The following is a 22,004-nucleotide window of genomic DNA, read 5'->3' on the forward strand; positions in this document are numbered from 1 at the left end:
ATCCCCAACATATATACCAACCTGCCTCACCTCTCACCAATAGTCACCAAACTCCCGTCTACTCAAATTGCTTCTGAGTGCCCTATAAATTATACACCCCTCTCTCACCATGTCCCTTCAGGTGAAGGGCTCTCTTCACCTCACCTCCCAAATGATCAGACACTTTCACTCTATTGATCAGACACTTTCAGTCCTATTATTTGGGATACCGATTCCAAGCCCATCGACCCCTCCGCCTAACTACACCCCTAACTCCGACCCACCCCAACCCCCCCCCCCCCCCCCCCCCTTAAGCCAGCAACGCCGGTGGTTGTAGTGGGATTTAACTCCTTCTGCAGCGCATGCGCCGAAACCACAGACACAAACAAGGAGCGGGTGGGGGAAGGAGGAAGGAGCTTAAGACACTCCGGCAGAGTAGCGCGCACCCTCCCATTTTGGGCTCGCGCCGCTGCCGTTAAGGCGGGAACCGGCGCGATCTCAGGTCCAAGGCGAGCCTCGCCAACCACCGCGCGCGCGGCCCCGGAGGTTCGCGCTGGCGGCCTGAGCGAGCTCGCGCCGAGCCCGGACACTGCGCCTGCGCCGCGGCACAGACTCGTCTCTACCGGGTCCGCTCCCCTCCGACACCCCGGCAAGGCCGTCTCCTCACCCCTTTGAGCCGCTTGACCAGGGCACTCTTCTGCCCACTCTTGGCTAGGCCTCGCTGCTCCAGCGCGGCCTTCAGGTCGGTCACCCGCAGCGCCTGAAGAGGCTTCCCGTCCAGAGTCACCTCCTCCAGCTCCGCCATCTTGCGTGAGGTACTCGGGTCCGTCCCGACGGCTTCGGGCATCTTCGGTAATTTCCGCCAACGCCCTTCGAACGGACCGATCCGACCCCGCCCACCGCTGTAGTCAACCCCTCGATTACCACTCAGAACTCTCCGGGTTCCTCCGGAGCTGCTCGGGTGTTTCCGTCTCCACATCGGCACCAATCGGTTCTCTCCATCCTAGGTGCTCCCCCCCTCCCTCGCCCTGCTCTTAGAATTCGGTTATCTCCGTTTCACCGAGGCCTTGAATCGAACCTATTCGGAAGCCCTCGACTTTGGCATAACCACGATCGGAGTTACTCGGCTCTCTTCGGACCTAAAGCGGAGGCGCTGAGGCGCTTGGGTGTTTGGAGCTGGTCCGGGACCGGAAGTGCGTGGGCTGTCTGGCTGGCCTCGCTTAGGGTTTTCAGGAAACATGGAAGCGGTGGCGGTAGTTGGAGCCTAAGTACTCCGATGGTCTCTCGGTGCCCTGTGAGAGGAGAGGGGAGGTAAGCGGGGTAGAAGCCCCTCCCTGGGCTGGGTGAGACTCGGTGTTTGCGGGTCACCCTCGTAGGGCAAGTCTCCCGCTCTTCCACGGAAACAGTTGCCGCCTCCCATCCTATTCAATCCCCACCACTCCCATCGAAGAGTACGTTGTTCTTTCATACTTCGAAATGCCAGGCTTGGTGGCCTCCAAAGTGGGCAAGTGGCAACACCGTGTCTTCGGACTCAGATTGAACTAATTCATGATCACTGAACTTGAGTTTGCCATGGAAGCCATGAATCAAGACTTGGGAAAAGTTTCTCACTTTCCCCAAAAAGGCGATTCAGGTTCCTTTCTGAGGAATTGCTTCCTGTTAAGGCCACTGAAAAAAGACATCCTCTCCCAGGACTGTTTTGGTACTGAACTGATGCTATTGCTTGGGGGTTCCTTTCTTACTGCAAACAATCCAATTTGCAGTAGAAGAAACACAAACAGTAAAATAGTTCATATACAATAGTAGTTTAAAGTTTTCGTTGTTGGAGATTCAATTATGAAAGCTATTCAAGTTGGCTGATCTTCTAGTTGCATTAGTGATGCAAATCAATGTCAGGGCATCAACAGGTATTATATTAACTTTTTAAAATTTGATTTTAGAGAAAGGGAGAGAAAGACAGAGAGACAGAAACGTCAGATTGGTTGTTGCCCAAACTTGTGATCAGGAATCGAATCTGCCATGGGAGGATACTACAACCAACTGAGCCACCTCCCCAGGGCTCAATAGGTAGTATATTAAACATTAAGGAAAAATTTCAAAGACATGAATTGTTATCTATAGCAGTGTAGTAACATTGTTAGATCCCTAAGCCACCAAACCAACTAGACTTTTTTCAGTCTTATATAAACAGATTATTTTCTTGTTTTTCTTATTCTGTTATCTTATTTTGGGCCAGGCGCCCATCACTTATTTTGCTGTGTAGTTTTTTCTTGGTGCTTTACAGGGAGTATAAGTAATGGATGTTATGAAATTCTTGGCATATTTTAGAAGTAATAGAGGTGTTTAGAAGCAAAGGAGGTGTTTATATATACTGCTATTTTACTACATGCACACTAGTGCCCCTGTGCACGGATTTGTGCAATTAGAAGGTGCCTGGCAGGGCAGGATTGGCTGGACACACCCTGAAGCCAACCTCCCTCGGTCCCTCCTCAGATGGGGCAGCACATTGGTTTGAAGGGCATCTGTGGAGTGGGTGGGGTCCCTGTGGCAGGTGGAGTCCCTTGGCCCCAGGGCTCCTGGATTGCGAGAGGGCAGTTCTTGGGTGACACATCCAGAATAGGGCTCCTTCCTTTCTGGTTCCAGGGTGCATAACCCGAGAACTGCCTTTGTCAAGTGACCACAGCTTGGCAGCTCCTGAGTGGAGCATCTGCCCCCTGGTGGTCAGTGTGTGTCATACCTACTGGCTTAGCCTTTTAGATAGATAGAAGATAGATTAGATAGATAGATAGATAGATAAATATTATATAATGGTTTTATTTCCCCTTCACTGTTGATATTGCTGGAATAATTAATATCGAGGTCCTTCCTGACCAGCTGCATGTACTTGATTTAAAAAATGGGTTCCTTTTTTTTCACTTAGGGAAGATGTGATAGACCAACAATAATTGTGGGTTTTTTTTCCTTTACTCAACATGAAACATAGGAATAGGCAGGAGAAAATGAGCAAGAAATGTATTGGAGAAGCTGGAATTATTGAGGGTCAAGGAACAGCAGGGAAAGAGGAAGAGAAGAGAAAAAAAAGAGAGAGAGATGGAAGAGGTCAAATAAAACAGAAGACTGGCACAAAAGGTTACCATAGCCACAATCCCCAGAGCAAAGATGTATGTAACAAGAGTATTTGGCCATGCAAATTGGAAATTGATCTTAAAGAAGCACAAATATCTTTTTCCCTGAAAAATTCTCCTGTGGTGCCAAAGTAACAAGAGGATGAAATCATCATTCAAGGAGACTTTACAGATGACATAATTGATGTCATTTAGGGGAAATGGCCAAATGTTGATCATGATAGCATCAAACATCTTGGAGAAGTGAAGAAGTGGTTTTTAATTATCTAAACTGAGAGTTAATATGGCCAAAGGGAAAGAGGGTTTTTTTTTGAGAAAATACATATTTATCCTGCAGTGTAAACTACCCTCGCCGTTGGCACATTCACAGTTCTATACAAGGCTGCTTTTTCTTTCTTTTATTCCCCCCCCCCCCCATTGCTATAGTCTTAATAAACAGAGGAAATCATGCTTATGCATAAAATAGAATGTAGTCCAAAAATTTTGATCACTTGCCCAGCCACTGTGGCTCAGTGGTTGAGCATTGACCTATGAATCAGGAGGTCATGCTTTGATTCCTGGTCAGGGCATATGCCCAGTTTGTGAGTTCAATCTCCTTTTCTCTTTGAAATCAATAAAAATACATTAAAAAAAATTTTTTTTGGTCACTTGAAAAAGTGTTATTTTTAGATTAGAAAAATGATGGAGGAAAATAGTGGTTAGAGAAAGTAATAGGTTTGAAAAAGAGAGAAAGGTTGGCAAATATAAAATGAAGTTATTCTTGAATGATTTCTCTAAAGTAGCTGGATAACAACTGAAATAAAGGACCCTGTTTTCTGGTAAATTGAATTGGTAATTATCTTTTTAATAAATATATTTTACTGATTTCAGAGAGGAATAGAGAGGGGGAGAGAGAGAGAGAGAAACATCAATGGTAAGAGAGAATCACTGATTGGCTTCCTCCTGCACGCCCCATACTGGGGTTTGAGCCCGCAACCTGGGCCAGGTGGGCCAGGCAAAGTAATGTTCTTTTTAGATGCTGATTGAATGATAAAGTTCCTTATTGTTGGGAAGTTATATTTTAGTTGATTTATCTAAAGAGTATCTAACTGCTTTTATGTTTCAGGATGCCACTGGAATCATCTTCATCTTCGGTGCAGCTGTCCTTCCCTTCTCTCTTACCCTCAGTGCCAGACAATTCTGTTAACTCTTTCCTTCCCCCAATGTCTTACATCACTTCCCAGGAAATGAAGTGTATTCTTCACTGGTTTGCCAGTTGGTCAGGTCCCCAGCGTGAACGTTTTCTACAAGACCTGGTAACTAAAGCAGTGCCAGGAAAACTACAGCCATTGCTAGAAGGTCTGGAGCAGCTTAGTGTGTCTGGAGCCGACCGACCACCTTGTATCTTTGAGTGCCAGCTACGTCTCTGGGATCAGTGGTTTCGAGGTTGGGCTGAGGAGGAGCGCAATGAATTTGTCAGGCAGCTGGAGGTCAGTGAGCCAGACTTCGTGGCAAAGTTTTACCAAGCAGTGGCTGCTACAGCTGGTAAAGACTGATGGGCATTAAAATCAGAGAAGAGAACCATAGTTGATGGAGCTGAAACTACAACTCTACAGTGAGAACTTCAGATGTGCCACTTAAAGGTCGGGATGGTAACCTGATTCACTGACTGAGCTTGCTGACTAGAACAGGCCTGGTTATTGCAATGTTTACAGCACATCCGCTGGACTGCTAGTGTAAATGTTTTCCAGCTAAGCAGATCCAGAGTAGCAGTCTGCCTCTAGCTTCTTTCTTTCCAGGAGATGTCAAACCCTCAAGAATTTAATGGCTTTTGCAACTGTAACCAAACAGCACCTACAAATAATTCAAGCCTACTGCTGGCCCATGGGGGTATAAAGTAGAACCTTCCTATTCCAAAAGCCAGAGAGAAGTGCAATAAAAGGTCCCGTTTTTGTATTTAGCTGGATTCAGACGTCTGGTTTCACCTCCCTTAGCAGATTCAGGCACAATTATGTGACATCCTAACCACTAACTTTCCTGTGATGATTTAGAAAAAATTATGGAAAAATCAGAAGAGGGAAATAATTAGTTATTCCTTCCTCCACACTGTTGTGTGTTTGAATCCTAATAATAATGACTTTTTCCAAAAGCATATGTGATATCCTTGGAGCTGTTAGAAGATATTCTGTAAATTTGCTCTGTAACAATATGAAAAAAAAAAAGTGACATTCTTTAGAGGTTGAAATGTTTTTTGGTTTTTGTTTTGTATAAAAATAAAGAATGAATCTTTGGAATCATAAGTCTCTACCTTTTTTTTCATTGCAAACCCAGTATGAAAAGAGGCATTCTGAGAAAAGTAGAACTTAAGTGTAGATAGTAGATTAACTCCCATCCAGTTGTCTTTCAAGTAATGATCTGTCCTGCCCCCACCATGCTCTGGGTAATATCACACCTCCATTATTCCTCCAGCTGAGCCCCTTGTGCTTTGGAGCTCTGATGAATGGTAAGGGGCAGATGGTCCCACCTGAAGAGTAGCTCGTTTCTGATAGGCCACGGTTCCCAGTGCACCCACCAGGATAAGCAGCATTAGGCAGAGAACTGTTGACAGACCTAGATGGGCCATGGAGGAATTATGACCAGAGGTAACCAGGAACCTAGGAAGATAGAAGTAATATTTGACTTAGGAGGAGAAGGGCTTTACCTTTATTATCATACATAGAGCTCATAAAACCCTGCTTTAAACAAAATAAGAGTGACTATAGAACCTGAAAATAGGAATATGATGAATATCCGTCTTCAGCATCTTAAGATTGTTGGAAGGAAACTTAACTTGACAGTGAGGGAAGTGGCTTAAGGGGAAGGCTGGCTAAACTGGTGTTTAGGTAATTACTGATAGACATGGTTCCTGGATAGCACTTAAAAAGGGGAGGGGGTAGGATCCCTATGTCCTAGAGATGGGAGGGGCTTCATTTGTTTTAAATGCTCTATAATAATAGGCCTGAGATAATCATGCCAGGGATTCTTATTTCCTGAAATAACCCTGTCTAAACTCATGTATACACATGAGTAGGTGCTTAATAAATACAATTTCAAACATCTGGACTAGGAATTGGGGAAAAAAATCTACTTGCAACGTTGTCTTACTTGCTATATTCTGTGGTAAAGTTGGCTCCTCTATAATATACTTCTAGAGGCTTCTTCCGGAGAGTCAGGGTCAGGGCCCTGTGCAGCATACCAACCGAAGGCCCTTGGCAACCAGGGGGCTTCCACATATGCACAGTGAACACCAGATTAGTGGTAATTGAAGGGCTGTGGAAATAGCACCTAAATAGACATTTGGATCTATTAATGGAGCAATAGTCCCTGGAAGGCTATATCGCATGAAACGTGCAGGTTTAGGAGTGGGATGAACAGAAAATCTCCAGAAGACAGTTGCGAAGTAAAGGACTTAAGCATTCTCTATAGCCCATCATAGAAATCCTCAGCCTGAATTGCCCCTTTTTACCTTCCAGTGCCTCCTCTGCTCACCAGAGCCTGTAAGATTGCTTCAGCCAACTCTTCTTCCTTCTCTAGGGAATGGCCTGGGGGCCCAGCTAATCCGAAAGACAGCCTGAATAACAGGTCTTGGGATGAAAGACTCATAGGTGGGGAAGTAACAGCATCTCTATCTTCATTAGTCTGACACAGCCGACCCCGGGGGCAGAAGAGAAGACCATAGTACCCAGGTATCTACAGGGAAACATGTAGCAGGTTATAGTCAGTGACTTACTTGCACAAGTCCTCCTAAGAAAAATGTACAGTCTAGATCAGAATCTTGGGCTCAGTGGCTTCTTAGTCAAAAGTGAACAGAGAACAGTTTGGTTATAGCACTGAACAAACATTTCCAGATATCTTTTTGCCAGTGTGTTATAGCCTTTTCATCTATGACACCCACCTGAATAGCCCTTCCTGGAGGGCATGAAACCCAGGGGGATCCCTCCACCTGCACCTTGTAGGCTCCCCACTCTGTGCAGTGATGTAAGTAGCAGCGGCCAGTGAGCTCCTCTTCCTTCAGGTGTGGGATCTGAGAGGGATGGCTGACCTTGTCCCTAGGGAGCAGCTGTGATGTGAGGTTGGAAAGGAAGCAACGACTCTGGGAATGGTAGATCTCCCCGTGGGGATTCTCTGCCCCAGGTGGGAATCCGTTTTCCTTTTTCCAGCATTCACTCTGAAGAGCAGGGCGGAAGGTAGAATAGTGTTTGTCTCGATGTCTTTGAAGTTGACTCCTCTCTAGGCCCACTCAGTTTCACTCTGTTTTCTAATCTACTCACCCGGTTGGCCAAGGGCTTGTACATGCGGCAGCCTTCCAGCACAGGGTCTGAAGAGCAGCTTCCCTTGTCCAAGTGCAGGTAGTGGCAGCCCAGTCCACTGGGTGGGAGAGATGGGAGAGTGACACTTGGATCACCGACAGCTGCACAGCCCCTCCACCACTCAGCACACACACCTGCCGGTGCAGAAGAAGTCTGAGGAGCCAGTCCCACATGTGGTCACCAGGCCAAATTCCAGGCCAGATCCTGTTTGAGAGATAGGGAGAAAGAGCATTCAAAACAAATGAAGCCCCAAGCATCCCTCCAGTGCTTGCTATGCTTACAGCCTCCGTTACATGTAACATATCAGCAGCAGATATTCCTTCCAGCCTCTCTCGCTTCCCCCAAGCTGACTTCGGTCATGTGTGCCCTCTGCGATGCTCCCTGATTTCTCACCATGGCCCCACAACAACTCCTCTGCAGCACTGTGGTTGACTTGGTACCAGCCTGAATCTTTGAAAGCAGCAAGCGTGATTGGGTCTAGTCGAGTGCGCTGGGCACCATCGAAGATAGCGGTCATGATAGAGCCTTGGAGTAGTCGGGCCTCCCAGTGTGAAGACAAAGGGCCCTACTGGCGGAGGTAGCTGGTTGCTACCTGGCTACTCTCTCTTCCTTCCATCACCCCAAGGTGTTGTTATTCTTACCTCCTCTTCCAAGGGGGCACCCAGGGAAACCCTTAGCACTCCCAAGTGTTTGGCCAGGCTGTGGCTAACAGTTGGAGTGGTGAGAAGCAGTTGTCCCCACTCATCTCGCCTTGTCACCTGTTGCCTTGTAGAACAGTTCTCTCCAACTGAGTACAGAAAGGGGAGAAGGCACTATGAGGAAGGGTGAGGTAGAATTGGAAGGAAGAAGTTCATGAGATAGAGGTAGTTCTTTGTAGTTGACATTGTGGGAAAGCCTCTTCCTCATTCCTCTTGTTTACCGCTGGGTCCTGAGGGGCAATCCCGCCACTTCTTGAAGAGTTGTCCAGAGAAACCTAGGGCATGGAGCAATTCGTGTAGTGTGGCCTAAGAACAAATGACAGCAGCGTGAGAGACCAGGGTTTGCAAAAAGATTAGCCAGCCACTCTATAGCCCCTCTGCCCCATCACTTCTTAGAAATTGAGACACCTTCTATTCCATCCCCCTTCCCCCTCCCTTTTTTTTTTTTTTTTTCTGTAAGAGAACATTTGTTTGATAAATAAGAGTTAGAAGTAATTCCTAGAAAGAAATGGGTTTAGGAAACAAGTTATTGAAATAATGAAAGGATCCTTGGACTTGGGAATGAGAAAGCTAATGGTAACGTGCCTTGGGTGGGATGGTGGAGGAGGAAAGGAAGGGAAGGGAAGGGAAGGGAGAAGGGAAGGGAAGGGAAGGGAAGGGAAGGGAAGGGAAGGGAAGGGAAGGGAAAGGAAGGGAAAGGAAAGGAACGGAAAGAAACAAAAAGGAAGGGAAGGAAAAGGAAGGGAAGGGAAAACAAGGGAAAGGAATGGGTGGTGTGCTCTGGGGAGAGAGAGAGCCTATTCCATCCTTACTAGATTCTTCAACTTCATGGGAAGCTGAGTGACCTGCCCCACCTCACCCAGCCTGTCAGTATACAACAGTCACCATGACGATGTCACTATGGCTGAGGCTGGGGCTGGTGAGATGTTGCGCACAGTAGACAATGGTACCAGCAAGGGGCCTGTCTTCTGAGTCCAGTTGGCAGCAGGCAGCGTAGGCAATGACAGAGGGCTGTGGATGGATGAGTCAGGACAATGTATGGGCAGAAAGGAGAGAAGTGGGGTAACACAGAAGAAATCTTTCTTAAAAAAGGAGGTTCAGTGTTACCAAGGGATGGTATAAACTTTAGAGGGTTTTTAACCCTCACTCAAACTTCATCAGCATGTCCAAAGTTATGCCAAATAAGCACAATTTAATAAAAACTGCTTTTACTCGCCTTGCCCTGCATTTAAGATTAAGAGAGACAGAGTAGGGGAAAGGGATTTGATTTGAACCTCACCTCTTGGTGGCACTTGGAAGTGTAGGCAACCCGCACATACAGGAGAAAATCAGTATTTTGGACCCCAGGCCCATCTGGCTGGATCAGCTGCGGGGGACCCTGCTCTGGCCACAAAGCATAGCCACGGAGATGGGCATCAGGGATCTGGCAAGGAGTGAAATGGGACATCTGGATTAGCAGATGTGCCGGAAGGCATGGCAATAGAAAACTGGGTACCAGGAGTGAGGGGCAAAGAGTTTCTATATCTAGTGTGTCTTAGTGTCATCTAGGCAGCTGGTCAGAATAAGGAATTCTACCATCACCTACCCTACCCCAAATTTCTGATTTAATAAATTACCAAAGGGACACAGGGCTCAGGAACCTGTATTGCAAGGGATCACATTAAATAATTCGATGCTATTGGTCTTGGAGAGATCTAAGCAGGCTCTAGATCTGCAGATCTCCAAAGCTGAGCATTTAATCTCACCTTTACACCCAGGCAACTTTCTCCTTTGTACCGTGGGTTCAAGAGGCTGCATCTGCAAAGAATGAATAGCTGTAGGTAAGCTGGCGACACTTCTGGGTACCCCGAAGAGGTATTGTACACAATCACAATGACTTGCACTCACCTGTGGTAGTTTGGAGTATCTGGGTTTCCCCAGACAGCATGGCAGTACTGTGCAGGGTCTCGGCTCAAAAGCAGGGGTCCTTGCACTGGAGGCACTAAACAAGATGCAAGGTCCATTTCACCTCAGTATCTTGGAGTCCCAGTTCCTTTTCTGTGGTGGGCTTCTGCCTCAGTTCCCTCTGTTCCTCAGCCCTCTCTGACTCCTGTTCATCCACTCACCTGCGAGGACACCCTGGAGGCGCTGAGCAGCCTCTCTCACTGCCACCAGGGCTCGGGATTCCCCACTCATCCCATCTCCCTCAGGATCCCAAGCTCCACCGGACACAGGGTCTGTTATATGGCAGGTTTGGATTCGGAGGGGCTGAGGATCACGAGGGCCAGGGAAGGTGATGGGGGAAGAGCGGAAGTCCGAGGGAGGTTGGGAGAAAGGTGGCCTGAGAAGGCTCACAGACTTCTGTGTCTCGTCATGGAGACATCTGCGCGCGGCAGCTCCCAGCAGCAGCAGCAGCAGCAGCATCTTCCTCTGGTGTCTTCCACGGTCTGCCCGAGGCTCTCTTCTGGCCCCTTCTCCCCGCCTCACTTGCTTCTGGCTTTCCTTTCTTTACCATCTCTCTGCATATCTCCTCCCACCACTTTTGCTTATTTTTTCAAGATGTGAATGCTGTTGACTAAATCTACAATTCCTGCCAGGAGGTCGGATGTGAACCACAAGAGCCAAAGTTGTCTCTCCCCAGAGGTGCCAGAGGTGGAGAGCACGGTGAGGGGCAGTGTTATTCCCAAGGCCTGGCCCACCTACAAAGGAACTTACCTAACCAGCTTCCTTCTCTCATCCTAACTCCCCTGCCCTTCTTCTTTTTTAAAAAATATATTTTTTATTGATTGATTCCAGAGAGGAAGGGAGAGGGAGAGAGAGATTGAAACATCAATAATGAGAAAGAATCATTGATTGGCTGTCTCCTGCATGCCCCCTACTGGGGATCAAGCCCACAATCCAGGCATGTGCCCTTGATCAGAATTGAACCTGGGACCCTTCAGTCCCCAGGCCAACACTCTATCCACTGAGCCAAACCTGCCAGGGCTCCCCTGACATTCTGAGTGGACAACCTCAGAACCTTCCCAGAACTAAAATGTAGATTTTAACATAATGGTGTGTGTGTGTGTGTGTGTAGTGGGACATTCTTTGCTTCATAGGTATCTGCCTAGTTCATGGAGATGTGCAAACAAAGCACCTGCACTTCACTAGCCCCATATCAGAGCCGGGTGGACTCCAAACTGCCAGAGGTTAATGCATCTGCTCCATGTGTGTAGGAGACTTAGTAGGTGCTTAACAAATACATGTTGGGTCCTGGCTGGTTTGACTAAATGGTTAGAGCATTGGCTTGGGCACCTAAAGGTCACAGATTGGATTGCTGGTCAAGGGCACTTACCTTGGTTGCAATTTGATCCCAGGCCCAGGTGGAGGTGCATGTGGGAGGCAGCCAATTGATGTGTGTCTCTCTCCACACTGATATCTCTCTTTCTCTTCCTCCCTCCTGCCTCCCTTGCACTATCTCTAAAAATCAATGGAAAAATATCCTCGGGAGAGGATTAAAAACAACAAAAAATATGCCCCAGCTGGTTTGGCTCAGTGAATAGAGCGTTGGCCTGCGGACTGAAGGGTCCCGGGTTTGATTCCAGTCAAGTCTGCACAGTTGCAGGCTTGATCCCCAGTAGGGGGTGTATAGGAGGCAGCTGATCAATGATGCTCTCTCATCATTCATGCTTCTATCTCTCTCTCCCTCTCTTAAATAAATAAAATATGTTTAAAAACAGATACATGTTGGTTGACTAACAGCTCCAAGGAGAGGCTGTTGGATTCACAGAAGCCAGTTATAGACATGTGGGGAGGGAAAGGAGACTCTTAAAATGGACAGTGATGGAAAACATTCAAAGATGTCCTCACCAAACTCTTGGAACTCCCTTTGTTTTCTTTGCTCATTCTGTGCTTTCACATCCTGTTGACTCTGCCTGGATACCCCTCCTTCCCTGCCTGCCTAGCTAATTCCTCCTGCCTTCCCTGTAATTACTCTGGAAAGCCTTTCTTAACACCTCCAGCCAAAATTCCACACCTGCCAGGGGGGGAGGCAGCCTCTCCTTCCTGCTCCCAACAGAACACTTGTCATCTTTTATAATTGTGGCTTAATGGCTCTCCCTCCACATCCTGCATGCTTTCAAGGTGGGTCTGCTTCCTGGCTGGCTTTGTGTCCACCGCACTCGCATAGCTCAGAGGGCTTAGTCTTCAGATTGTGGACAAGGAACAGCACCTAACCCTATTATTTAACTTTTGAAGAGGCAGGTCCAGGGTACAGTGACGTAAGGCAACATAGCTAATTCATGATAGAGAAGGGAGACTGACTTCTATACTCTTACATTCCAGAGCTGTGGCTGGCACTATCCATGACAAGGGAGGGATCCAAACTCTGGAGCCAAACCAACTCTGGCCCACTCTATCTGTGTAACTTTGTTCAAATGCCTCAGTTTTTCCACTTCAGAAATGGAGATGATTGTATTTGCTTGATAGTATGCATATTCTATAGACATTTTAACTCAGTGGAGAAATATTCCATTCTTATCGACTCATGTAAAAATCTTTAGAGGACTCTTATTTTTTTGTCTGTTTTTTAAAAATTGATCATTGTTTTTTTTCTCTAAGACAAACCTAGTCTTTTTCTCCAAGTGTTGGGAGAAGCCTTTTTTCTCTCCTGACTGGGACAGGGCAACTGCAAACAAAACCTCGGGGTGATGGACTCAAGGTTGTGTGGCTCTCTTCTGGTTTTCTGGCTCCCACCTGGAGCCCCTCCTATGCTTTGCTGCCCCCTTGTGGTCATACTGAGGAGGGTGCCCACCGCCAGTGTAGGGATTCACCCTAACTTCACACACACTCACAGAACCTCAATCCTTCTCACAGAGGAAGCTCAAGAAACACTTCGAGTGTCTTCTGCTGGAATACCTCTCTGCTGAACGTGCCTGGAAAACCTCCTCCTCATCTTTAAAGATCCAGCAGAGGGGTTAGCTGCCTGTTGAGACTTTATTCCCCAAGCTGAGTTAGTTTGCATAGCCTCTGGTCACTAAGCATTTCTTTCACATCTTTGAAGTAGCTCTAATTATACTTTCCTGGCATTTATTTTTGTGCTTGTTTCCTTACTAGACTCTGGGGGGTGGTTTGTTGAATCTCATTCTCCCTGCCTCTTTGAAGAGGTATGAAGTAGGTGTAGAAAGGTAGTGGAGGTGAGAGATGAAAGTGAGGCCAGAGCGAGGAGGTAAGGAGAGAGTGTGAGGATAATAATTTTATTGAGCACTTCCTTTGTGCCCATTGTTCCAAGCACTTTAGATTCATGTAAACCTTTCAGCAACCATACATTGTAGGTATTATTATAGTTCCAATTTTACAACTGAGGCACAGTGAAATTAGTCAGCATAGGTAGGTGGTAAAATGTGGGATTTGAACCCTCATAGGTAGTCTCCTGAGCACAAGCTTTAACCCATCATGCAGTAGTACTTCTCAAGGGCACAGCACGGAGGAGAAATAAAGATGTGATGAGCCCTGACCCGTTTGGCTCAGTGGATAGAGCGTTGGCCTGCAGACTGAAGTGTCCTTGGTTTGATTCCGGTAAAGGGCATGTATCTTGGTTGGGGGTACATCCCCAGTGGGATCCAGGCAGGAAGCAGCTGATCACGGTTTCTCTCTCATAGATTTTTTTTTTTAAAGACACTTTTATTCAGCGTCATGATCAGACTATTACATTTAGCAATCAACAGCATGGATGCAAAAAAAAAAAAAAAATCTACATTAAAACCCTTGGTTGGAATGCTTTACACTTTCCACAGAACAGAAACTAAAATAACCTGTTATACAATTAGTCACAAGTACAGTCCTCGAGTTTTTTTGCCCATTCACATGAGTATTGTCTAACACATGTCTTCTTTGTAGCAGCTAGGCCCTGCCACCACTGTGCTTGGCTGAGTTCACAAGTCTGTTGTAACCTGTAGCTTCTCTGTCACTTCTCTGGCTCTCCTCTCCTGCTAAGTTTTGTTTCCTGGCAGTAATTAAAACCGTCTGCCACTGCTGTAGCTACTGCTGCTGCTGGAACCACCATAGCCACCTTGGTTTCATGGTTTGGCAAAGTATTGCCCTCCACCACCATAAGGGCCAGAGCTTCTGCCTCCAAAGTTTCCTCTTTTCATGGGTCCAAAATTTGAAGATTGATTGTTGTAATTGCCAAAATCATTGTAGCTTCCACCACCTCCAAAATTGCTTCCATCATTACCAAATCCATTATAGCCATCCCCACTGCCACCATATCCACCGCCACCACAGCTGCCACCAAAGCCACCTCGACCACTGAAGTTTCCTCCACGACCAAAGTTGTCATTTCCACCAAAACCACCTCCACGACCACCTCCGAAGTTTCCAGAACCACTTCGACCTCTTTGGCTGGACGAAGCACTAGCCATCTCTTGCTTAGATAGGGCTTTCCTTACTTCACAGTTGTGGCCATTCACAGTATGGTATTTCTGAATGACAATCTTGTCCACAGAGTCATGGTAATCAAAGGTTACAAAAGCAAAGCCCCTCTTTTTGCCACTGCCTCGGTCAGTCATGATTTCAATCACTTCTATTTTCCCATATTGTTCAAAATAATATCTTAAATGATGTTCTTCAGTGTCTTCTTTAATACTACCGACAAAAAGCTTTTTCACAATTAAGTGGGCACCAGGTCTTTGAGAATCTTCTCTTGAGACAGCCCTCTTTGGTTCCACAACTCTCTCGTCCACCTTGTGTGGCCTTGCATTCATGGTGCATCCACCTCCTCCACAGTGGCATAGGTGACAAATCCAAAGCCTCTGGAATGCTTGGTGTTTGGATCTCTCATCACCACACAGTCGTGAGCGTTCCCCATTGCTCAAAATGGCTCCTCAGACTGTCATCGGTTGTTTCAAAGCTCAAACCTCTGATAAAGAGCTTCCTCAGCTGCTCCGGCTCTTTGGGAGACTCAGACTTAGACATGATGCCTGCAACAGGGGGGATTCCAACGATGCTCACTCCGCGGCGTTCACCAGCAGAAAAGAGATGTTTTTAACTCTCTATGCTTTTCCTTTCCTGTCTGTTAAAAAAAAATCAATAATAATAATAATTATTATTAAAAAAGCTGTGATGAGAGGAACAGGATGAGAAAGATGAGGCTGAAGGGAAAAGGTAGAGATGAGGAGAGATTTTGGGCAAGGAGAAGGTGAAGGCTGTGATGAGAGAGGGTGGAGTTAGGAGAACGGAAGTTAGAGTGATGGGGATGAAGGTGAGAAAGGGCGTGGAGCTAGGATGTTAGATAGGTATAAGGAGAAGGGATGTTGATGAGGCAGGGGCAGAGGTGAAAGAGCTGATGTGGGAGGTGGAGAGAGGACGGGGCTGAGCAGAGCAGTTGTCCTACGTGATGTATCAAAATAGGGCTGGTCATCTAGGATGCTGACCTCTCAGTCCTTTCACCCTTTTTCTCTAACACTCTTCTCAATTCCACCTTAGCAAGCCACTCCCAGAGTCATGCTGAGAGCCTTATCATCACCAGAAACTGTAGCACCTATGAAATAACCGAATCAATCGTCCCACTCTGATATGATCTCCTTTCCTTATGGTCTGTTTGCTCAAGTCGGCTCATTGCAGCTGTTCTACGAGCTCACTGAAGAACCACTGGCCCTTCCTGTCTTTTCATCTCTCCTGTCCACCTTAGCTTCCGGGTTCACCACTAAATCCCTGTTTCGTAAGTGCCTTCAGCTCCCCTTCCCAGTCTGTTCTGTTCATCCCACCTCCCTGGATAAGATCCATGTGTTGCCGAGCCGCTAAGGACAACTGAAGGAAATAGCCCCCAGTACAGACTGCTGTCATTCTACATTTGTCATCATCCACTTTAGTTGTGTGCTTCCAAGTCAGAAATATCAGCAATCAGCTTCCTCTTCCACCCTCAGCAACTAGGATTTTACTAGTATAGCTTCAAGCCTCCTCCTCTGAGCCTCCTGCCTCAGTCACTTGCAGTCACCTCTTCTTCCACCGTGAGATGGAAGTCAGCCTCAGCCTGCTACTAACCTAACCGTGTCTGCTGCCATCCCTTTTTTCTCATAAGGAGAGGGAAAAATCTTCCTTTGGAAGGTGTTTCTTCCCTGTGGTGCTCTGGATCCCATCTATTGGAGCAGGATGTGGTCTCAGCCCCTCTCTGACCTCACTCCCCTCCTTGGTCTGGTCTGCCTGCCCCTCCCCAGTCTCTGAGAGTGACGGGGAAGGACCTGTAGCTCAGGACCTTTGCATACTCTTTCTGCTAGGAACCCACTTTTTATAATATATATATTTTTTATTGATTTTTTTACAGAAAGGAAGAAAGAGGGATAGAGAGCCAGAAACATCGATGAGAGAGAAACATCAGCTCCCTCCTGCACACCCCCTACTGGGATGTTTCCAAAACCAAGGTACATGCCCTTGATCGAAATTGAACCTGGGACCCTTCAGTCCACAGGCGGATGCTCTATCCACTGAGCCAAACTGGTTAGGGCAGAACCCCACTTTTTTGCCAGACTGACACCTACGTACCTTTTAGGTACCCACTTATATTACTTCCTCAAAGAAGCCTTTCCTGTCATTTTCAAATCAAGAGCCCTTATACATATCTGTTACAGCCACCTTTTTACTTTTGCCACAGAGCACTGTCCACAGCTTAGCGTTCTATAATATATGTATTTGTGAGATTCCGTTTGTCTGTCCCCCTCACGAATCTGTAAGCCCCACAAGGACAAGGACTGTCCTCCTTATTTATCCCGTAGCTCCCACAACAAGCAAAGTGCCCAGCAAGGAGTAGATGTTAGTAAGTATTTGTGGGCGAACAAATGACTGTAGTGAGAAGGCCGGAGGGAACTGTGGGAGGAGGAAGGGTGAAGATGGGAGATGGGAGGTGAGGGAACCAGATGGAGAAAGAGGAGAGAAGATGGTGATGAGGAAAATGAGCAAAGGTTAGGCTAGGGATGGAGGGAAGAAGAGGTGAGGAGAGGACCTCTGGGTCTGAGTAAGGCTGCTTCGGAGGTATGAAGGCAGAGCTGGTGGGTGGGGCTAGACTTTATCTTGGGGTGCAGCCCTAACCTCAGATGGTGACAGAGTTGGAGCCAGCAGGGGTTTTGCAAACCGTCCCGATTGCAGCAGGCCAGCAGTCTCGCTCCGGACAGGCGGGTGGGGCCTGGGCTTATCTCCTGAGCACAGTCCTAACCTCAGATGGTGACAAAGCGGGAGCTAGCAGGCGTTTTGCAAACCGTCCCGATTGCAGCAGGGTTGGATGGCCTGGCCAGCGGTGACAATGCGAGGTGTGGGGGCAATGGGTGGACAGTTTGAGGCTGGGTTGAGGGCAAAGCTTGGCTTGAGGGGCATGGGGAATGGACTCAATCTATGTATGGCTTGCCTCTATTTACCCCAGATCTCTACTTATAAAAGAGAAGGGGAAGGCTCTGTAGGTGGGTCTCCCCCATTAGGAAGCTTTCCTTTCCCAAGTCATAGGATACTTCTGCTGCTCCCTGAAGTCAGAACTGGTGTCCATTTGCAAGCATTGCCTCTGAAAATACCTACCATCTCTCCATGGGCTAGCCTTGGGGAACTTTTTATGTGCCACTGAAGTTTTCCTGAGGCCAGGCCTGCTTATAGGAGCAGCTGAGAGTGGCCACCAGGAGTCCATCCAGGTGGACCATTCCTACTTTGGAGCAGCCTGGGCTGAGTACTGAGAGGAGAGAGAGGTCTGCCTGCCGGGGCTGGTGAGGTGACGGGAAGTGACTGGCTGTGGAAAAGGAGATGCACAGGCCCTCGACCAGCCCTGGCTCTGGTTGCCTCAGCATCTCCTCTGCAGCCCCCTCTATCCCGTCGTCCCCACTGGCTTGGAACAGGGGAGGGGGTGGAGATGAAGAGGCCCCTTTTTACCTCCACAACCCCAACCGGGATCTTGCAACACTGGGATGGGGGCCCTGGGGGCCCGGGCATGTGGCAATCCATAGGGGGCGGGGTGGGGAGGTGTGCACGGAGAGGGGGAGAGGCTTTCACAAGCAGCCTCCACCGCGACTGACCTTGGCGGGCTCACCTTGGCAGCTTCCCCCTCTCAGAGGAATCTCCAAGCAGCCTTCCTCCTGCTGCTTCCCTGGGCCTGAGACCCCATCTTTCATACAAGACTCCCACCCTGCTCCCAGCTCTGCTCATGAAGTAAGAGTCTGGGCTGTGGATTCTAAAGCCATAGGAATGCTTTAGGTGTCCCTCCTTTCCCGCCACCTATTTAAAAAAAAAAAATGTTTTATTGATTTTTTTTTTTTTTACAGAGAAGAATTGAGAGGGATAGAGAGTTAGAAACATCGATCAGCTGCCTCCTGCACACCCCCCCCCACTGGGGATGTGCCCACAACCAATGGACATGCCCTTGACCAGAATTGAACCTAGGACCCTTCAGTCTGCAGGCTGATGCTCTATCCACTGAGCCAAATCGGTTTCGGCTCCCCCCACCTATTAATTCCCCTCCACCCTACTCCTGTATCCTCCCCAAGTGAGACCTTACTTTTTAAAAAATTATATATATATATATATATATATATATATATATATATATATATATTAATATATATTTTATTGATTTTTTTACAGAGAGGAAGGGAGAAATATAGAGAGCTAGAAACATCGATGAGAGAGAAACATCGATGAGCTGCCTCCTGCACACCCCCTACTGGAGATGTGCCCGCAACTAAGGTTCATGACCTTGACCGGAATTGAACCTGGGACCTTTCACAGTCCACAGGCCAACGCTCTATCCACTGAGCCAAACCAGTTTCGGCTATAATATACTTTTTATTGATTTCAGAGAGGAAGGGAGAGGAAGAGAGAAGTAGAAACATCGATGAGGAGAGAGAATCATTGATCAGCTGCCTCCTATAAGCCCCACACTGAGAATCAAGTCTGCAACCCGGGCATGTGCGCTAACCGGGAATCAAACCTGCTCTCCTGATGTATATAGGTGGACACTCACCACTGAGCCACGCCAGCTGGGCGAGAGAGACATTTCTTGACCATTCCAGCTAAGATAGCTTCCCCATCTATTAGCTTATTTGGTTTCCCCAAAGGGCATATGCAAATGAGTAATTAATGGATTTAAGGAGGGTGTTCTATAGAAGTGCGAATGAACAGGATTAAGGGAAGTGACAAGGCAGCAAGGAGTGGTGAGGTGGGCCTGGTGGCAGCAGTGGGGGGGGGCATTACCCCACAGGCCATTTGGGCAGCAATCTGGTGAGAAGGCTGTGAAGAGTACATGTCTGTCCTGGGAAGGGTTGGTGACAAGCACCTCACTTCACTCTCCTGTCTAACCTGGCATGTGGCAAGATGGACAAGGAGGGGCAGAGGAAGACACTCAGCACATTTGTTTGTTGCCTTTTTTCTTTCTGCCCCTTCAGCTGGGAGCTGGGTTGTCTTACTCACCACATTATTCTGGCACCTTGCAAGGGCCTGGCACAGGAAAGATGCTCAATAAATACCTGCTGTTACTTTGGCCCAAACAAGTTGAGGTCAGCTTAAAAGCCTCATTCAGAAAGCATGATATCTGGCCCCGGCCAGTGGCTCAGTTGGTTGGAGCATCATCCTTGTGCACCTAAAGGTTTTGGGTTTGATCCCTGGTAGGGGCATGTAACTAGGTTGCGGGTTCAATACCCCATTGGGATGCATTTGGGAGGCAACTGATCGATCAGTGTTTCTCTCTCTGTCTGTCTCTCTCTAAAAATAAATAAACAAAAATTAAAATAAATAGACAGCCTGGCCAGCATCCACATATGAATCAGGAGGTCATTATTCACTTCCTGGTCAGGGCACATGCCTGGATTATGGACTCAATATCCAGTAGGAGGCATCCAGGATGCAGCTGACCAATGATTCTCTCTCATCAATGATGTTTCTATCTCACCCTCTCCCTTCCTCTCTGAAATCAATAAAAATACATATTAAAAAATAAAAGACATTTTAAAACGTGTGACATCTGGCTACCTGCCGCCTCGCCCTGGAATATGATCGGTCACAGAGGATGGGGTGTGCTCAGCACCCTGTGTCACACTGGGCCGGTGCTCCCTTCTCTCCCAGGGGGGCTTCTCCAGTCCTGGTGCCACCCACCCACCCCGAGGAGCCTTGGGGTGGTGGGGGCTGGGAGGAGACACAATTCAGAACTGTGGGAAAGGAGCCTGGGGTTAATGGTGAAGCAACCAGGTCCCATCACCCAGAACCCTGAAAATAAGTCAAGGGGCAGTGGTCTTGAGGTGGGAGGAGGAAATCCGGAGGTTGAGTCACTCTGTGTGTTCTGTACAAACCCCCCTTATGCAACCCACCCCCCTGGGCCGAAAGGAAGGTGCAGGATTCTCCCAGGCATTCACAGACACTGGCCCCTCCTCCTCCCAAACTCAGATGGCTCCAGTGGGTGAAGTTCAGATCTGTCTGCCCAAACCAGACCCGGGACAGGGGATCCAGGGCACAGATGTAGGAGAGATGGTGCTCGAGAGACACCAAGGCAAAGGCAAGAGAGGGATGAGTCCTGGGCAAGACAGGCACGGTGCCCACGAGTGCCCAAGATGTGGGAAGGCTCTGACACTGGGGATGTGGAGAAAGAGAGAGCAGGGAGGATTCGGACCCCAGTCTTTCTGCATCTCACAGTGTTTCCTTGATGTCTGACGCAGGCTCTCTCAGCAGTGGCTTACAAGTCATTGGTGATCTAGAGGAGGCTCTAGCCTGATTTGTGTGTCCCTGTCTCTGTCAGGCACTCCTCACCATTCAGGAATGAATTCAGTTCCCTGCCATGTGCTGTATACCGCTGAGGGGAGGTGTGAGCTCAGAGTAGAGAGACAGGTGCCTGTGCTGAGACAGCAAAGGGACTGAGTGAGCTTTAGGACAACATCTCTTACGCCCTCAACCGCGTTATCTACAAAATGTGGCTCACATTATCTTGTTTCTCTGAGAGCCGAGCCCACTGGATAATTTCTTGAGGTCTTTTCTAGTACTTTAATCTATAGTTTTACGGAGCTAATCTTAGTTCTGCCTCTAACCAATATGTGATTCTAAGTCCCTTTCTGTCTCTGAGGCCTCAGTTTTCTTACCTGAAAAAATGAGAAGTTTACACGAAATCTCTGAGGCCCAGTCAGTTCTAGCAAAATGGAATAACTGTTCACACTGGCCCACGCCCTGTTCATCTATGAACATAACAGCACTATGAGGGGGTGGCTAGCCCTGCTCCCATTCTGCGGATGAGGAAGCTGCAGCACGGAGAGAAGTAGCTGGCTCGAGGTCACACAGCTAGTAAGCAGCAGAGGGAAACTCAAAGGGAGGTTCTCAGGCACTGTATTACTGTGTGTCTCAGGTGAGAGTTCTGTGAAAAAGAAAACACTTTGGACACGGGGTTTCACGGTCATCCTCCTTATGATCAACTTTCTCATAAACAAACGGGCCTCAAGACCTTTCCCAACGGATTCATCCCCTAAGCACTCAGATGCTCATGCATTAGGGTCCCAGGGGATGAGGGACAAAGACGGGAGCGGGTGGGAGGGAACCATGGGGATATGTCAATTGGGTAGACGGAAGCTGTGGATCTGGAGAGAAGAGACTTAAGTCTTGGGTCAAGAGCTAAGGGTTCACAAGTATAGCAGTCACCTGGAATTTCCCCCTTGGTCACCGGGGCAGGAGCTCCCAGGGGATACCTCCAGGGGACAGAGAGCAGGGCTTGGGCCAGCAGGGTCTGGGTGGTGCTAGGTCTTCCTCCAAGCCACAGAGCTCTGTGAGGACAGTAACCAGAGGCTGCTTTGGTCCTGTGGGATGCAGGAAGGTGCCTTCAGTGTCCAGAGGACGGGGCCGGGCGGGGCGGGGGTGGGGGAAGAAACAGAGTGACAGACAGTATCTGCTGAATATTTGGAAATATTCCCAAA

At 47.9% G+C, this 22,004-nt stretch overlaps 3 protein-coding genes and 1 pseudogene across 13 annotated transcripts in view; 1 reads left to right on the forward strand and 3 right to left on the reverse strand.

Moving 5' to 3' along the window:
• ACIN1 (apoptotic chromatin condensation inducer 1) overlaps positions 1-973 on the reverse strand; it is a 34,397-nt gene extending 33,424 nt beyond the window's left edge. For 4 of the 8 annotated variants that reach the window (XM_036448745.2, XM_036448740.2, XM_036448744.2 and 1 more), the window contains exon 1: positions 647-973. In XM_036448745.2, the coding sequence (XP_036304638.1) occupies positions 647-958 (312 nt within the window). In that variant the 5' untranslated portion in view covers positions 959-973. Of the gene's footprint in view, positions 1-30; positions 166-646 lie in introns of those variants that run through there. The other 4 variants (XM_036448743.2, XM_036448742.2, XM_036448739.2 and 1 more) reach the window with 2 other exon arrangements.
• CUNH14orf119 (chromosome unknown C14orf119 homolog) lies at positions 696-5,380 on the forward strand. Of its 4 annotated transcripts, none has more exons than XM_036448925.1 (2): positions 696-831; positions 4,210-5,380. In XM_036448925.1, the coding sequence occupies exon 2, from the start codon at positions 4,211-4,213 to the stop codon at positions 4,637-4,639; it is 429 nt and encodes a 142-aa protein (XP_036304818.1). In that variant the 5' UTR covers positions 696-831; position 4,210; the 3' UTR covers positions 4,640-5,380. The 4 variants fall into 4 exon arrangements, with proteins under 4 accessions (XP_036304818.1, XP_036304809.1, XP_036304831.1 ...); XM_036448916.2 differs by lacking the exon at positions 696-831 and adding an exon at positions 1,158-1,290; XM_036448938.2 differs by lacking the exon at positions 696-831 and adding an exon at positions 2,022-2,046.
• A 149-nt stretch (positions 5,381-5,529) lies between these two features.
• LMLN2 (leishmanolysin like peptidase 2) lies at positions 5,530-10,533 on the reverse strand. The gene is given in 14 exon segments (XM_036430635.1): positions 5,530-5,737; positions 6,228-6,407; positions 6,589-6,812; positions 7,018-7,290; positions 7,394-7,490; positions 7,567-7,636; positions 7,826-8,000; positions 8,074-8,219; positions 8,352-8,436; positions 9,016-9,141; positions 9,200-9,553; positions 9,876-9,927; positions 10,018-10,102; positions 10,236-10,533. Coding segments are annotated over 14 exon segments (2,373 nt in total).
• Positions 10,534-13,947: 3,414 nt separating this feature from the next.
• Positions 13,948-15,139, reverse strand: LOC118725280 (annotated as a pseudogene).
• Positions 15,140-22,004: the final 6,865 nt, after the last annotated feature.

This window comes from Pipistrellus kuhlii, unplaced genomic scaffold (assembly GCF_014108245.1).
Source record: "Pipistrellus kuhlii isolate mPipKuh1 unplaced genomic scaffold, mPipKuh1.p scaffold_m20_p_1, whole genome shotgun sequence".
NCBI lineage: Eukaryota > Metazoa > Chordata > Mammalia > Chiroptera > Vespertilionidae > Pipistrellus > Pipistrellus kuhlii.